Source organism: Cyprinodon tularosa, unplaced genomic scaffold, assembly GCF_016077235.1.
Source record: "Cyprinodon tularosa strain WSP-4 unplaced genomic scaffold, ASM1607723v1 ctg22, whole genome shotgun sequence".
NCBI classification, from domain to species: Eukaryota; Metazoa; Chordata; class Actinopteri; order Cyprinodontiformes; family Cyprinodontidae; genus Cyprinodon; species Cyprinodon tularosa.
In genome coordinates, this window is record NW_024038821.1 from 1,871,551 (window position 1) to 1,889,869 (window position 18,319).

Consider the following 18,319-nt stretch of genomic DNA (forward strand, 5'->3'; position numbering starts at 1 on the left):
TCAGCATCTTGATATGCCACACCTGCGAGTTGGGATGGATTATCTATGCAAAAGAGATATGCTAACTGTCACAGATTAGACAGATTTGTGAACAATACTTGAGAGAAATGGCAATTTTATGTATATAGCAAACAATTTAGCTCTTTTAGTGTAGTTCATGACAAAAGTGTTGCTTTTATATTTTTGTTTAGTATAGTTTTTGCAATAGGGACTGGTGTGACCTCAAACATATTTAGTTACTACAAAATAAAAATAACCCATTTGGAACAAGGTGTGATCTCGAAAAGAATCAATTACAAGAAGTGTTGCAACAAACCATATGTTAAATGGTGCACACCCTTATGCAACCAGGTTTTTTAACCCTCTATGGTATAGGTGGAAAATGTTTGAAGTGATTTTTTCTTTTTAAAACTATGTGTTTCAATGGGTACATACTGTTTATGTTTAAGGGTCACCTATTGATCTCTGAAAATATTGCTTAAAGTAACATGTGCTGGTAAAGATTCTCAGTCATCCAGGTAACAGTCATTCCAAAAAATAAAAAAAAAAGATAATCCACTGGACCTTGTTTCCAAGTTTGTAGACGTTTTGCTGCCTATCCAGGAGGCTTTTTCAATTAAAAATGTCAGAAATAATGTTGAGTTCAAGGCTTTATAGAATGGACCATAGCAAAGCAAAGGCTTAGAAACGTGCAAATAGAACCTGACCAGCTGGTCCGCCCCTTTGGAACGGGGGATGTTTTGTTCCTTTGTTAGCCTGTAACTTTTTTTTGGATAAAGTAACATGGTTTATTCTGTAAAAGTTTTAAAAAAAACAATCCACTGGACTTTGTTTCCAAGGTTTGAAGACGTTTCGCTTCCCCTCTTGGAAGCTTTCTCAATAAAGGGAAGCAGAAGTCTTCAAACCTTGGGGAAAAATAGTTCAATGGATTGTTTTTTAAACTTTTACGGAATGACTATGACCTGGATGACTGAGAATCTTCACCAGCGTAACATGGTTTAATTTTTAGTCTCTAGGGGGCGCTAGACATGTAACTTCTAGGTTTAACACTCCTAAAGTCAACTGGCTCACTCAACAGTCTCACTGTTGCAAAACTAAACAGTCTCCCTTTTTTAAATACAAAACATGGTGCTAGAGGCACAGTTACCACATCTTGTAAGTTGTGCACTAACAGCTTGAACCAGTTCTACTAAACTACAAACACAATTTCTGCTCTCCTCTCTAGATGTTCTAAAACACACTTTTCCCCCAAAATATTACACACAATTCTCCTGCTTTTAGCACAAGTGTACCTTTTGCTGTTGGTATTTTATTGGGAAAAAATTGAAATATACTTTGCAATATACAAGATTCACAGTTTTGTGTGTTCTAAGTTCTAAGACACTATGTACAAAATTTTACAACACACTTTTGTACGATCTGCACTTAAATGTGATTTTGAGTTTTTTACACCTAGCTCATCTCTCCTAAAACATTATGTTTTTTCATTTTATAGGTTGTGTCATTTAAAAAAAATATTCTTCACAGAATAACTCATATTTTCTTTTTAAGATAAGTTAAATTTTGCAGGAGAAAAACTACTGTAATTCATGCATCAGAGATCCAAAACGTGTCTGATTAGGTGCCATATCTTTTGTTACCATCCATGACCCATGCAGCGAGGGATCTGACCCTCTCAAGTTACATTGTTGAGTTTTTAAAAATAGAATGTATCCATTATTATGATAATACTTTGATCAAAAATTATGCAGTGTTGTTTAACAAGTGGGCACTTTTTTTAAATAAGCACTGAAATAACAGCCTAAACTTTAGAGTTATTACTCCAGCCCTGACCACCTTGCAATATCTTACCTCACTTTCTGAAAAAAACAAAAACTTTACCTGAGCCAAATCTAGAACTCCCACACTGCTTTTTTTTTAAATGAGAAGTCCATGTTGTTTTCCACTTCCTCCCACTTCGCTCTCACCTCTGTTAAGGCTGCAGCGAATGAAAACACAGGCACAAAAACAACCTGTTTTACCCAATTATCTCTCCCACTGGGCACAGTCGGCCAATCTGGCTCAGTCAAGACACTGAATCATTGAGCCAGATGATTTTAAACCTTTGGGGGGCTACAAGTCAACACGCCAGCACTGAAACTGCTTCATGATTCGCAGCTGATATTTAGCAGTGCAAGTTTCACCACTGAGGATCGCAGAGACATAAATAGCAACCTTTTCTTGTCTTTTCTTATTCCAGGGTAAAATAGAGTTCAAGATGGCTGCATTTAAAAAAGGACCACCTTCTAGATACTGTTGACCAAAAATGTAAGACCTGATGAAAGAATCCTCTACCATTTTATTACCGTTTATGAGAAAAATGACAAATGAAGCGAAGAAACCTATTTTGCAGAGAGCCTCCAGGCCAGTGCATGCTTGATCTCCCATCTGCCTCAGTTTAACCTCATCTATGCAGGGTTTAAAGCTCTCAGCGGTTGATCAAGAAGTCATGTCACTCCGAATTGTTGCAATTAAAGAACAATATGGTAAAAAAAAAAGCTTTTTAAGTCAGGTTGTGTCTGTGGAAAGAGAGGATGAGAAATGTTTTACAAGAACTTGAACCTCTGCCTAGTCTCAAGTCTCTTATGTTTTCTTATATTTTTCACTCGGATTCTTCTCTTGTTAGCTCCCCTGTCTTTCCAACAGATTTTACGAGTTTCTTTGGCCCCAAAACAAGTTTTATTTTGCTCTCATCAAACCAGAATGTTTTCTTCTATGATGCTTCTCGTCAGCAGGATGACATCTTTAACTAATCTAGCATCCATTCGTCCAAAAAGATTTAATTTGGAGAAGGAACCTTTGATTGCATTCACATGATCACACATGTTGACATGGAACTCTGGCTTAACATACAGCAAAAAATGGCTGTTTATGAAAAGAGTGTCTTTCATTCAAAGCTCTGAAATGACTGAACTGTGGCTGCATAATCATATGTTGTTGCTCATTAGAAACACCAAACAAAGCCACACTTTTCCAGCCTTTTTTCCCTGTGCCATTTAAAGAAAAAATGTCAGCACCATCTAGTGTTGAAAGCAATCAACTTTAATTCATCTTTCCCATTGTTATACAAATGGGAACAACAATGTCCATTTGTATGACATAAGGAACATGTAAATACTTTTGTAATTACATTTTTTATGATCAAATGATTGATTAGTTAGTAAGGAAAATTGTTTTTGTCTCCCATATGGCTCTTGTCTCCACCTGACTCCATCCCAGGCTTCTGTGCAGCTCAGAGGGCTCTGTGACCCTGAGCCAGCAGAAGCCTCGTGGCTGCATAGACGACAACAGAGGCCATCTGTTGCCTGTGTGTTTTCTTTGGTGCCCTGCCACATGAACTCCACTGCCAAACACCCAAGGGTACCCATGTGCAGCGTGCTTCACCAGGGGACCGGCTCACTGAATCACCTTTATACCAGACTGGCTCCACTGGGGCAGGCCTGTGCTCTGCCAAAGCACCATGCACAATAGCAGCGGTGTTTGAAATTGGACTTGTTGAGGCTGCATCGTTACACAACCATGCCATTAACCTTAATTGGAGCAGCTTGATGGAACAGAGAAAAACTTTCAGTGCTCTGAGACAGCAGAGCTTCTCCCCTGAGTTATATAAAATCGAAACTGATCTCAGGCTGAGTTAATTGAATTGCAGAATACTTATCTTCCTGCTGAGGAGGAGTAACTGAGAAGCAAATGCAGTACAGTAAAACCTCACTCTCTCTGGTTCTGTTCTCTAGGAGAATACTAAAATATATTATATACAAAGAAACGTGACATGAATGACTCCTCCTCCATACTTCCTGGTGCCATGAATCCCATATTGGTGGTACTAAAGGGAAATCAACTCAATAAGTTACAGGCTGATATGAAAGACGGCTAGCATAGAAAGACATGAACAAAGTAAAAGTTATCATACTCCTTTTAAGCTTTCTCATATGACAACCACAAACATTCATGTATTTTTATGAGTTAAAATAAGTCAAAACAATACTAAATCATAAAGAGCAAGAAAAGTGATAATGCTTTGAAAAGAATGGCAACAAAAAAACATCTTTTTGTGTTTAATTTTCAGTCAGTTAGAAGGCAGGTAGACATCACAGCAAAGGTCACAGAAAATGCTCTGGTCAGATAATAGCAAAATGTAGCTTTCTGGCCTCTAATAAGAACACTGTGATGGAACACAACCACTGCACATCACCATCCTTATGATGAAACATGGTGGTGGCAGCATTATGCGATTGGACTATACCTTTTTAGAGCAGTAGAGCAGAACGTGATTAGTTATTAGTAGACAGATGGAGACATCTTGAAGAAATATACTCCATCCATCCATCTTCTAACATGCTTATCCCAAGTGGGGTTGCTTGTGCCTATCTCCAGCAGTCATTGGGCGAGAGTTACACCCTGGACAGGTTGCCAGTCCATCGCAGGGCAACACATAGACAAACAGGACAAACAACCATTCACACACACACTCACACCTAAGGGGAGTGTAGTCATGTTTTTGGACTGTGGGAGGAAGCCAGAGAACCCACACATGCTCAGGGAGAACATGAAAACTCCATGTAGAAAGACCCGGGCCGGGAATCGAACCCAGAACCTTCTTGCTGCAAGCAAGCCCAAAATATACTCTAAGATATTTAAACAGTAAAGGCAGCAAAATGCAGCACCAATGTGGTGAGTCTGAACAAATACTTATGGAAAAAAATAAATTCTTGCAATGTTTTTCCTTTTTCCCAACTTACTACTTTGACTCCCAGTGCCAAATTTAGATTTAAAGCTGACAAATAATAAGGCTTACTCAATATATAATGCTGTATCCATAATTATAAAGAGAATAATAAACAGGTAAAATCCTTCAAATCGCTGCTTCCTAGTCCATATTCTTTCCATGTGAATCCTTATTTTATCAGTCTCTCACATTAAAGAGAAAGGATTATTAATATATCCTGTTCATCAGAAAGAAAAAAAAAACAGCCACAGTACTTCTTCCCCACATCTGTTATCTCATACGGATTTGAAGCTCTGCAGAGATTGAATTGTGAAAGAAGATTACTGTGACAGCAGGGTTTTTCCACACCAGCGTGTCTTTGCAAATGTTTGCTAGCAGTTCTATTTAATGTAAGGTATTATCTAATACATTTTTGACAAAAAAATAAAAATGTTGATGATTTCCTACTATTTATTAATGCTGTATGCTGTTTTGTGTGACGGAAAATTGAGGATTTTGGAAAAACATGCAGAAATACCAAACAGCAGTAGAGTTGGATGACGTTCCAGATTGGAGTCCTCCCCCTCCTTCTCCTGTTAAACTAAGCAGCTACAGCCTTTCCTTGGTGTTACAATAAGATGCCAACCCATAAAATATTTAGCCCAAACAGACGTTGAATGCGGGATGTTTTAAGAGTGTTTTCTAGGCCCTGAGATGGCTGGTGAGTGTCAACATTTTGACAGATTGTGGAAGAGCACAGCGATGAACGAATAGTGTAAACAAGAGATGAATCATTGCTGTCACAGGCAATACAAACGAGCAGTGGAGGAAACAGAGCCCTCTTTGCAGTACTGCCCTCGGCCTTCAGAGAGCTTTTAAATCTCTATCTCTGCAGCCAGTTATGACGTCTGCAGGTAGGACTCTCTGGATTTATTGAGCTGCAAAGATTCTGATAAAAAAAAAAAAAAAAAAAAAACAGAAGCAGGATTATGCTTTAAATTGTACAATACTGAGAAGGGAAGCAGTTCCTGCCAAGATTGTGTCCTTGACAGATTTTAATTAGTCACAGTCCTCATTAAATACTGTGCAGCTTAAATGAATTCGCATTCATGTCTACAATAACAGGCATACATTAAAAGCAATGTGAAAACATATTGCCCATCTCGATTTCTCTGTAAATTTATGGATTTTGTTTTTAACGGTTTTCTTCTTCAAATGAGCAACTTTGGCATGTAGTGTAGTTCCATTGTCTCCTTATATAGGCCAGCCATCCACAAGGAACCCTGGCAATTCTCCCCTTCAGCTCTTGGTGTTGTGTATCCTTCTTAGATCTGGTTTGAAGGCTGCTACCAGTCCTCTGACAGTTCTTCTGCTCTTTTTCTTTTTTTTTTTTTATACTACCTTTGCTTCTGCAAAGATAGATCCGGTGCCAGATTTCCTGCTGCCTCAGTGCTACTTAGTATGGAATGCTTTGCACAATCACATTCATCTTAAAACTGAGAGTCAATGCTGGTACACTGGAAATATCCTCCAGGGTAATCCAAACCCAAATCTTTGCATATCATAATGTAGAAAAAAATGTTTTGCTTTGCTTGCTGGCCCAGAAAAACAATGACGTTATATCTGCTTCTGCAATCTACCAACAGAAGTTTAACCTTCAAACTCACAAATGGAAATTAAAGTTTGAAAACAAAATGATCTGCATCATGTTTTCTTATATTTCAACCAGACTTGATGTGATTTTGTTTACTTTTGTTCACATTTATTGTCCCCAGCACTTTTTTGCCTATTTTTCTGCAAAATAATTCAAGCTAAATGAGATTTAAGACAGAAAACAGGTCTGTACTTTGACAATCATTTAAACACATGGCTTTTTTTTTTTTAGAGTTGTCATCCAGGAAGGACATGTGAGGTGCATAACTAATAGTTTTCATGTGACAGGATTCTCCAACCGTAGCTGTGAACTTCTGCAGCTACTCTGGAGAAGCTGTCTCTATTCAGCACTCGTCACTCCCCATCAGTTGAAGTGGAAGACTGTGTCTCTTTACAAGCTTACCCTGTTTTGACCATCTCTGATCCGTTTTCTCTTTTCCACGGTCGTCATGTTTGTCCACTGCTGTTTTCCACTGGCGAGATAAAATGTACACAAGTGGACTATATTTACTAATTATGTTACTAAATAGTTATGAACCCAAATTCACAGAAAGCCTTTTAAATTTATTTTGCAAATCTGATGCTTCTAAGTGATAAAACATGGAAAGGCTTAATTTGAATGAACAATTATTGTCCATAAAATATTGCAAATGTTTGAAAAAAAGCTCATATTTAAGGACAGTCATGATGTCAAAGTAGAAATATGAATATAAAATGAATATAAATCAAATGCTTTACTTTTAGCTATTCATTATGTAATGATGGATTATTTGAATATAAGCTTATTTCCTGTACATTCACTTTATAAGCCTACCATCTAATCCTTTGTTCTTATAAAAACCTTTTGCTAAAATAAGAGAAATGTGGCTTTCTTCAGTGTTTTTATTGTGCCACTAGAGGTCAGGCTAGTACACTAAATGCTACATTAGTTCAGGCTCTTGCAGTTTGCTGAGCCCTCATTCAGCAGCCTTTTCAAGTTTTTAATGTAAAAATATTTCTATGTTGATAAAGAGCATCAGAGATCAATGACCGTGTAAAATTATTGCTGTTCTGTATGAAAACCAGAACAAAGATATAAAGGAAGGCAATAACAGAGCATCAACTTTTTTGTTAGATCCCAAAATAGACTTCCCATCTGATGAGTCCAAACATCAGACTAATAGTTCATATTTCGGCTTTCAATGTGTCAAACGCATTGGAGAGTAAATTGTGATTTGATTACAGATTTCCAACTCCTGTGAGCATTCTTTTCCATTTCTGAATGGGAAGTTGGGGAACACTGAACTACAAACAGAATATAGCTTATTTTCAATTAATCACCACCATTTTTTTAACCTCTGATTACACCATCAACCTCAAACTCAAAGCAAATCTTTTTTTTTCCCCCCAATCTGGTCACGATTTAACAACAGTTGGAAATCCGGCAGGGAAAATTCCCACTTTATTACCCATTTTATAGTCCAGTAATTATTTTCAGTAAAGCCAACACACCTCTGGATGGCATCCCTAAAATGTTTAATTCTGCACTTCAAACTGAATCTAAAAGCTGCTGTGTGGTCTAAATATTTTATCTCAAGTCCAAGCTTGGCACTGTCCCCTAAAAAAAAAAGTACATCTTGCTTCTAAATTAGGTTGCAATCACTTGGAGAACTTGAAAGGACATGTGGGAGGACTACCCTGTCAGCCCCACTTTATATAAATGCTTGCTCACACAGAGCAGGGTAACACTGTCCTGTCTGATCGTTCTCTTGTGGCTCCACCATGACAGACCCCTGCAGCCCAGCGCATCGCTAAGCAGCTCAAACCTCTTTGGTCTTCAAAGCTTTCCTTAGAAAGAGATTGAGGCTTTGCATATTCCTGAAGTTGTATTATGCATAAGAGAATACATTTTCCAAATAATTTTATAAAAATTTTTTAAAAAGTTGAGTGCATCTTTGGTTTTAGCTAATACTAATTATTGAGCTGCCTCTTGATAACTTAGTACATCTAAGTCTTAAGGGGAAGCATTCCGACAAATCAATACTTACATGTTTCATTATTAGAGTAGTCGCAAAACCAGCCCTTTAATATCTAAAGGCATAAGAGAGAAAAATCTACATCTGTCGCTAAAAGTAGCACAACAAAATGTAATAAATTTTGGTTTTCTGCAGGTTTTTAACTAGATTTGCACAACTCCGATGGAAGAAAATACTGACCCTTATGAAAAATTCAAGCGCAGAATGGTAGACGAGGAAGATTTTGAGATTTTTAGGAGTTCTATCGAAGTCTGCTTTTCTTCACAGTCCATATCCACATTTCACCAGAAATTCTTTATGAAATCAACGCAGCTTTAAAAATAATAAAAACTAAGAGCATACAAACAAGACAAAACTGGACATACTGAGAGGGGGTTTAAGAGAGATGCCTTTGGTGGAACCTGTTGTTTTTAGGAGGGGGGATAGCAGTCTTAGACTAAATAGCAAGCCAAATAAGACATTTTTTACCCATGTAATACCATCGGGGGGGGAATTGTAGAGTAAATTGGATTAACATTACAAGGAGGAAACTGCCAAATTGCTTGAAAAGTTAATTCTCTAAACAGCTTTGATATAAACTCAGCAGCTATCAAATAAAAAGGTGACTGGGAACATATTTAGGAACCCACATTCCAGGAATAAAAAATGTTTATGTTTGTAGAAAGAAAAACAATATGTCAAACTTCATTTCACAATTTATTTACTGAATAAATTTGGACAAAACACCAGAATCTGTTACAATACAATCTGAACATCTGAGGCAGATATCCCACCATGCACCACCCACCCGCCAAGGAGCAAAACAAAAACTAAACATTAGCACCATATCAGCACCAACTTAAATAAAAGGTAGCTCAGTCTACAGAAACAAGGGAAGTTATAGCCGTATTTGAACTGGAAAGAAACTCAAAAAGGTAGTAAATTAAGATTTTTCCTTGTTTAATAGCTTTTCTTGAAAAGAAAACCAAAAAAGTATCCTCCTATCCCCAACCCACCCTTGCCCTCACTAGGCAGGCTATAGCATTCATGGAGCACATGCCACTGACTAGGTAAAAAAAAAAAGAAAGATTTATTCAAGTAACATTGAGATACGACAAAACATGTCCATTGCTACCCAATCTGATCCTTTCACAGAACCTACACAGGTAGTAGGAAAACTAACACGAGGTCATGGAGTGAACATGGAATAGCAATACCACTACTGAATATCCCACATCTTTTTATTTTATTATTTTCTAAATCTTCCAAACAGAAATGAGGGAGAGACTGGGTGGCATGGCCTGTTGGGGGCACAGGAATACTGGCATAGATGGCGTTTTGTTTCTCTAAAACCTTAGACAGTTTTCTCTTCACACCTGTCCTCTGTCAAAATATTGCCTACATCATACATGAAAAGGAATCTCTTAGTAAAGAAATACCCTGCTATGTAGTTTTTAAATATATATTTTTATTCATTTATATATATTCTTATAGCTGTTACAATTTAAATAAAACATTACGTTATCGCTTGTACAACTGAAATTTAAATAAAAGGAAGCTAATTTTAAGGAGGTGGAAGTGTTTGTTAACCTAACACACCAAGTGCTTGATGCCATGTTGGGATGATTACATAGAAAATGAATGAAAGGCTTCAAGGAGATATTAAAGCAGCAGGAGCAGATTAGAATAGCTTAGAAACAAAAGCGGTAGCTGATGACATAGCGAAAATCAAAGCATAATCGAGGCTTAAGGAGAGTTATAACTGAAAAAAGGCCACCAAGGAGTTTTAGTGACGGTCTGAGTTGTCAGTATTGCAAAATGGAGATACGCTAAAACTAACAAAACTGAGGTCGGACATTTTTTCTTCTTCTTTAAAGTAATGATGATAAAAAGACGAAGAGGTTCTGTTTCCTAGTGGTCCCAAGCCAGTTGTGTCAGCTTAACAGAACATGTGGTTGCTCTTTCCAACTTGGGGTCTGTGGCGTTACCGTTATCGCCATGGAAACCCGAAAAAAAAAAAGAAGCAAAATCTGTAAGAAAAAGTGTGGTGCTGCAGTCTGTTACATATGGTTGTCCTTGGTTTACCGCCTTCATATGTCCCTTCATGCCTTAATAGTGTCAAAAATGGTGAATGCATCAACTTCGTATGAGCACCACATTAAACCAAAATGCACAGGAAAAAAAAAATTGCTACATTGTTTTGCAACTTGCATGTCTGGCAGCAATATCCCCCACTGAGGAGTGCCTTGCCAGATAATCTATAGATGCCATTTGTCATGCCAGGCTCAAGGTTTTCCATGAAGTGGTGGAAAAAAGGAAAACAGGATGGAAACACCTTATCTATGAGTGACAAATTCATCTATTTATCTCTAAACTACAGTTTTTTTTTCTTTTTTTTTGGCTCTGCTGATACCGTGGCAAGCAGATCGTGGCGGTGTCATCCTTTTTGTGCTTGTTGGTAGTTCAGCTAAACAGCTCCAGCTCCTCCTCCATGTTCACCTCGGGCACCATCTGCTCCTGCTCCCTCTCCCCTCTACTGTGCACCTGAAACCCGCCCATCATTCCAGAGGAAGTGAACCAAGGGTGCTCCAGGATCTCCCTAGAGGTCAGGCGCTCCGCCGGCTCCCGTCGTAATATAGAGCGGATCAAGCACTTAGCCTTTGGAGTCAGCGTCTCAGGGATGTTAAAGTGGCCCCTGCGGATTTTGCTGAACAGAGATCCTGGCTCTACGTCGTGGAAAGGGTAGCGCCCAACCAGGATGGTGTAAAGCATGACGCCAAGACTCCAAACATCCGCCGCCTTGCCCGAATAGCTGCCGTTGGCGTTGAGGATCTCCGGACTGACGTAGGCTGGACAGCCATGTTTGTCCGACAGGGAATCATCAAGACCTGCTAGGATATAAGAGTCCTCAAGGCTCTCCAGTTTAACAAGGCTTCTGCAAACAGAGAAGAAACAAAAAGAATGCCATCAATCTAAAGCATTTTAACCGCAGAAACACAAAACTGTAAGATAAAACAGCAGAGGAATACAAATTTAAAGCTCACTTAAAAAAAAAAAAGGTTTTGAAAGCTTATTAAAATTCCTCCACATAAAACTTGTTTTTTTACTTCTTCCCTGACCTTGATTGTAATTGATGCCTAACATGGCTAAAATATTCCTCTCCAAACATCTGTTATTCATAAATATCACTTAATCAAATGGGGGAGCAAGCAACACCAGCTTAGTGGTAAAATAAAAAAAGTGACAAATCCATTCAATATTAGTGCTTGATCAATGGCAATGATGTAACCATTATTATGTAGAGCAAAGCACTCAAATATGCCTCTTTGCTATTACCCAGAGCCACAAAACAATTCCTACTTATATTTAGATTTATGTTTTACTGAACTGCTTCATGCTCATTTTAAGAACAGGAAATATTGTGTTTTCAAAGGCTTAAATGCACAGTATGAAAGATGAAACCCACATAAGTCACTGAACCATATCCGAGTTCAATCAAACATGGAGCCAAGCGTAAAAAACACTTTGTTCCAAACTGCATGCCAGCTGGCTGAACTAAGGCTACTTCACATAGAACGGCTTCAATCTAATTAGCAGATTAATAGCCTGATAGCAAAAGTTGCTTTATAGATTTTTATGTATTACTATTTGAACAAAGCGAAGCTAAAACTATCCCAAACAGTCTTGGATATAGCATATTACTAAAAAAAAAAGAAAAGAAAAGGTTGTCACTTTAAATACAAATATTTTGTGTATTTGTTTTCTACAGTTTGGCTTAATTATGACTTTGAATGGGTTTTATTTCGGCAAATGGCATGCTCAGTCTGTATAATCCGGTTAATGATTATAAATAATCAATTATTTACTAAATAACTTGATTGTAGTACAATTTCTAATTTTTCTTGCAAAAAGTAACAGTAGATGCATTTTATTGTTTTTTAAAGTAAAATTTTACACTAAAAGAATTTTATAAACTACAATATATTGGACATTATTTTGTATAGGATACCGTAATGATCCTTCTTGGCAGTTTTCCTGAGGCTCCTATTTTGTTAATAACATATCAGCCTTATATTCATCCTTACTCTGGCCTGAGAGACCGCTCATAAAAGACCACAACATCAATCATTAAACATGGTCTCAGTCGTGGACCTAAGAAGGCCACTGGACCTGCACTAAGTATGTGAAGCAGCTCAACTTCTTTTTCCACAGTACGTGCCAAAGAATGACAACCTGCATTCTGATGCCAACGAGCAGAGTATGCCAGGGGCTAAAAGGATTAACCAAATTAGTAGGCTTTGATATAGTTATAGTGTGAAGCATCAACTCTAGATGGTCATTTGTAACTATTGTTCTTTCCTATAATGAAAGTAATAATTTGCTATTGGGTTGCTGTAGCAACTGATGCCTTTTTTGTAGTTAGTGATAGCTGCCAGAAGGTGTCAGAATCTGTACTCTGCAAGTGTGATCGTCAGGCTGGGGTTATTACAGTAGTTTGGAGTCTCCCTTTGATTGATCGTCTGCCACCTAAAAGCTTGTCCAAGCAGCTTATCCGACTGCGTTTTTTCCCATCTAATGTTAGTGCAGGCCTTCAGTAAAGTCAATGATTGCATGCTAGCTCTCACGCATTTCATCTGTTTATACAAAGAACATGGGACATTTCCACAGATAAACCGCATGCACAGAAAAAACTGGGGCAGATGCGTTTAGGATAACCATGCCAGTCTTGCTTTGACTCAGCTTACACCATCCGCTGTTAAAGTCAAGATGTGACATAACAGGCAGCTGTATTCTCACCATGAGAGCTGCTTTGATGGAAGAAAGAGAAAGCCACAATACTCAGTTAGTAAAGACACTGAAGGTTTGCTGAAGCTCACCTGTCCTCGTTTTTGAAGACAAACTTCCTCAGTTTGAGGTCACGGAGGACCAGTCCGTTGTCATGGCAATGTGCCACGGCTGAAGCTATCTGATAGAAGAGCCGCGCGGCCTCGTCTTCCCGCAGCTTCTTGCAGGTGCGAACAAAAGAGTGCATGTCTCCGTGGCTCCTGTCGAAGAACACGTAAGCTCGCGTCTCTCCGAGCAAAATCTCCAGGATTTGGTTGATGTGCTCATGCTGGCCCAGGGCGAAGTAGGCCGCCAGCGACTCCTGGTATCGGCCAATGTCAAAAACCTACAAATGTGACAGGAAAGTTTGTTTTTACTTTAGCTAATAAATTAAGTGACACACAGATAAAGAGTCATTTCAGCTTTAACTTAGCATCACACTTGTTCTTGTATATTCTTTTGCAAATAGGAAGGCTAAACTGAAAGCATAATACTACATGGTACTGTGCTGCTGCCTGGGGTTGCAGTGTCTTATTTGTTTCCATAGCAACCCCCGATTGACTTTCAGTACAACCAGTTCAGGTGAGAAGGCACCACTGCTTGCACTCAATACAAAATACACCCTGCGGGTCCAACGATAGTACCCAGCCTTCAAGCTTGACCTAACTGATGAATCCGGGAAGTGAGGGATTGATTGGTGCTGTATTGAGGTCAGCACCAAGCTGATGAGGACAAACACAAGTTACCTCATAACCAGAGCCAAAGGTCACTCATTTTTCATGGCAGAGAAAACATTATCATGAGTCAAAGGGGCAGGTTACTGGATATGTCATGCTTTATGGGTCCAAGGGTGGATGTCACTATTGTTTCTATTAATCATCCTGAACAGGGCAGTTTTAGGTTTAAAAGCTGCCGAGGGACAAGAGCTGCGGATATAACAATCAGGAGTATGGTGAAGTCAATAAATGAGGTAAGAAAGGGTTATTGTTTATTGTAAGATCGGTCACTGGCTGGGGAAAACACCACAACAGCAGCCAGAACATGGAAAGTTAACAAGACCTACAAACAGATGAACAGATCAGAACTAGATCAAGTCTGATCAGCAAATTTGGCCTTCTTTTCCCCCATCTTACTGGTTTAGAGTCTAACAGAGCATTAAAGAAGTACATGATTATTACCATGTATGCATCAAAGCACATGTGCCTATGCAAAATTTTCATTAGACTAAAAAAAAGTGCAATAAGTACATATTTTGTACGTCTTCATTATGCATTAAGCATCTAACGAAGAGGAAAACCAATCTGCTTTTTCATTAATTGACCTACTGTTCACCACTGATCAATCAAAAGCTCTAATAAGAATTTTGTGCAGAATGAGCACAACAACATTGGCGTGCCAAACAGCTACTCCAGGGTATACTGATTACAGCATTGTGCTGTGAATGGAGAAGCCACGGGTAAACCAGAATGGCACTAACAGGAGTGTGTGCGAGCGGTTACTCACTCCTTTGTCAACGTTACATCATGCAATCCAAACCACACAGCTCACTCCATTCACTTTTTCCATCAGGCTGGGCTGCCAGCTCTCTATTTACCATGTAAGCAATAATTTAAAAGTTGAGGTGGCAGGATTTAGTGCAATATGCATCCTGGAAGAAAAAAATCCAAATCTGCATTTCTGCAGGAGAATGTGCAAAATCTGAAACAAAACTCAATTTAAAATAGATTGTTTGAAGCAATAAAAATAAGCATGAAGGTTGCTTTTTAGGGGAAGCTGCTCACCTTACATACGAGCTCGTCCCCGCTGTGCAGGTGGGCGGCTCTGAAAACGTGGTCTCCCTCCAGCGGCTCCAACAAAAGGTAGTCCCCGATGCGGGAGATGCAGTGCGAGGAGTCCGGGGTCTCCGGCGGGCTAGGGGAGCCGAGGTTCGGGCTGAAACTCTGGTTCGACTCTGTAGTCCTTAAGCAAGACAATTCTTCAAAATCGTGCGATTTGTGTCGCGATCTCCCATAACGTGAAATGTTGATTGGATTTGACCTCTGTATGTTCATGAGGAATAAGTGCGAAATCTCTCACAAAAATATCGAAGTTTTCTCCCTTTTTTCCACCTCTGCCTTGTTTTAAACACCACTAATACCTTGATACTTAAAAAAATATATGCTTACCTAACGTATATAATATGAAAAAAAGGGAAAAATTAATTTATAGTATCGTGCTTTGGTTTTGTGTCAACAGGCAAACAAAAAATGTACTCAAAAAAAATTCTACTGCTCATTTGTTCCCTTTTATCATACATTCATGAAATGAAATCCGTGTTAAATACCTGCCTGAGGCCAACGAAGTGCAGTTTCATTAACGTGGATGCGAGACAAAAGCTGCAACAAAGGCTACCAAAAGTTAGCTTTTAAAATTAATCAACGGTTGCTAGGTCTACGCTCCGCTAGCTTATCTCGCCGGTGAATTGCTAAGACACGTTTCGTAAAACGGAAACAATGTACAGGACACGGCTTGCAGTCGCATATATAGAATAAACAAGCCAAACAAATTAAGTTTCTGAGCTAATAATAGCTACAGAAATTCGTTAGGAGGAGGGGGTTTGCTTAGCAGGTGCAGAGCTAACTAGTTAGCTTCCTTTGCTAACGAGTACCGGATCAGTGCACGGCCTTTTTCCCAGGGATCATATCCATGCACGGTGATTGTCATAAGGAGAGAGCCCCATCCGGAGAGACTGCTGACGCTCTTTGTGTGCTAGCCGTTCTCTATCCTCCGCTTGAACTTATCCAGTGGAAGAAACTCGCCGCTTCGTCGGCTGTGTCTGCTGCTGCAAAAGCTTGTGGAAGGAAGGAAGGGACGGCCGTCTTTCCCAGGCCAATCCCTTTGATTCAGCAGGACATCCTCTCTCCCGTGGTACCGCTGTGCTTCTTACGTGGCCGGGGGAAATCTAGTTCATTCAGTGCAGAGGGAAGCTGCACACTGCGCCTGTACACTAGAGAAAGAGAGAGAGAGGGAGGGAGAGAGACAGGGGCTCCTGCCTTGCAAGTAGGAGGGGGGAGGGAGGGATTGAATGCACGCGCATACACCAGCTAACGCACGCGCCTTTTGATGTCACGCTCACATCGGCACCCTATTGGCTGGGAGCCGGCAGTGAGGTCATGTGAGAGCCGTATACCGTAGCTACACCCCCAGGAATCTAAATGCAGCGTTGGTGGAACAGACTACAGCTACTGTACACGCTGCGTTACAAATTTGCCCCCCCCCCTCCCCACTCCCTCAAATGCCACTATAGCAAAACTGGAGAACAGTATGCATCATGCCAACCTTTGCAACCCAAAAATACACACTAGAATAGAAAATAGAATAGAAAACCCCTTTATTGTCCCACAATTGGGAAACGAAAATATTATTATCATCTACAATTCTACACTAACTTGTGCAATTAATACTTAATAACCTGTGCAATAACCTGTTACTTTATATTTGACACCCACTGCAATAACTATGTATATACATATAAATATCCATCTATATAAATAGCCATGTAAATACCCTGTGCAATAACCCTGTATACTAATCCTGCTATTTAAAAAAGCTGTCATATGTGAATATACTGTATATACCCTTTTTCTCCCTTTGGCACCTTCTTCTTCTCTGAAAAAATAATGCAACCATTTTTTGGCATTCACCTAATCATATTTACTTACTTTAACACAATTGGTTAATGTTAGCAGGGTAGGACATAAAACAACTGTGTTAAAGTAGTTAAATATGATTAAGTCTCTTTTTGACTATTTGAGATGATGGAAACGGTCAATTTCTCCATTGTGAGATCAATAAAGTAAAACAATACAGCTTCAGCTAATTTCAACCTAAGTTGTTTCTAAATATAGAGTCAGTCCAAAAGTGAAAGTGTGTTTTTTTTTTTTTTTTTTTTTTTTTTTATAAAGGCTGACTCATTATCCAGTTTATTTCTAAATCCATTAAGTTGTCCATGGATTTTGTACAACTTCTGGTAAAGACAAATAAAAAAAAGTGGCTGCTGTTTTTTTTTTATGTTTTTTTTTATAAATTGGAAGGATGGCATAAAAAAAAACGGACAAAAAAAAATCAATAAATACGGATAGAGCATGTCTGCTGTTTCAGGGATGGATGTTTCCCATACATAGGTCATTTAATTTAATTAAAAAAAATACTTTATTAATTCTGAAATGAAATTAAAAGTAACTCGTGGGCTGTTTAAGGCTTGTGGTCCTATTGTTTAGGACCCAGATTAAATCCCTGATCATTATACAAATACACTGTGGACTCAGAGATCACTAATAAACCTTCCTTTTCCTGTATTAACATCTGGACAAGGACCGTGTTGTGTAACAGATTGCTGTCATGCATAGTTATATCTTTAAGATGTGTTTCATAGAATAATGGAGTTTTATTATTCCCTGCTTGTTCATCCTAGATTACCACCATGTATGACAGAGGATTGTGCAATTTTGCGTAGGAAACCAGGGGCGGCTAGAGGAATGATTGCAGCTGGACCCAAGACACTGGCAGAAGTGTTTGATTTAACCCCTATTCCTCTGCTCACAGACAGTGGCAGCGCACACATGCACTGTTCTCTACCTTCATTTCTTTCTCTCTGCCCAGATAAACCCCCAAGGATGGAAATGGCATTTTTTTTTTCTACACAGAAGCCTCTCATCGAAAAAACAGTGGCTCACAGTTGCTGAATGTGGCTGCACCCACAGGCTCTTCAAGCGTATGTGTATGCATGTTCTGAGATGCAATCTTAGTGAGCCACCCACTTTGTTCTTTGTTATAATGCTGGAACACTCTTCACTCTACAATAGCTTCACTTTCCTTTCACAAATTCTGCAGAAGACTATCAAAATGTCTTCTTCAGTTATTGAAATATTACAATCTAGTATGGAGCAAACTGGATCCTTGTTTAGCAATCTACATTTCCATCGGATGCAGCTGAATATTTGTGTTCTGCCCTGGCTATGACCCAAAATAGGGATTCTGTTAAGCCTAAACCACAGCTGTGCACGATTTGAAATAGTAATCTGTAAGGATTCCTCTTGCTCTCATTCTGTGATACACAACG

The 18,319-nt window shown here is 39.0% G+C and overlaps 1 protein-coding gene across 1 annotated transcript; it reads right to left on the reverse strand.

Annotated features, from left to right (window-relative positions):
• Positions 1-9,098: 9,098 nt before the first annotated feature.
• Positions 9,099-16,216, reverse strand: trib2 (tribbles pseudokinase 2). The gene is made up of 3 exons (XM_038286028.1): positions 15,000-16,216; positions 13,272-13,564; positions 9,099-11,329 (listed from the first exon to the last, which is right to left on the reverse strand). The coding sequence occupies exons 1-3, from the start codon at positions 15,267-15,269 to the stop codon at positions 10,858-10,860; spliced, it is 1,035 nt and encodes a 344-aa protein (XP_038141956.1). The 5' UTR covers positions 15,270-16,216; the 3' UTR covers positions 9,099-10,857.
• Between the last annotated feature and the right edge of the window lie 2,103 nt (positions 16,217-18,319).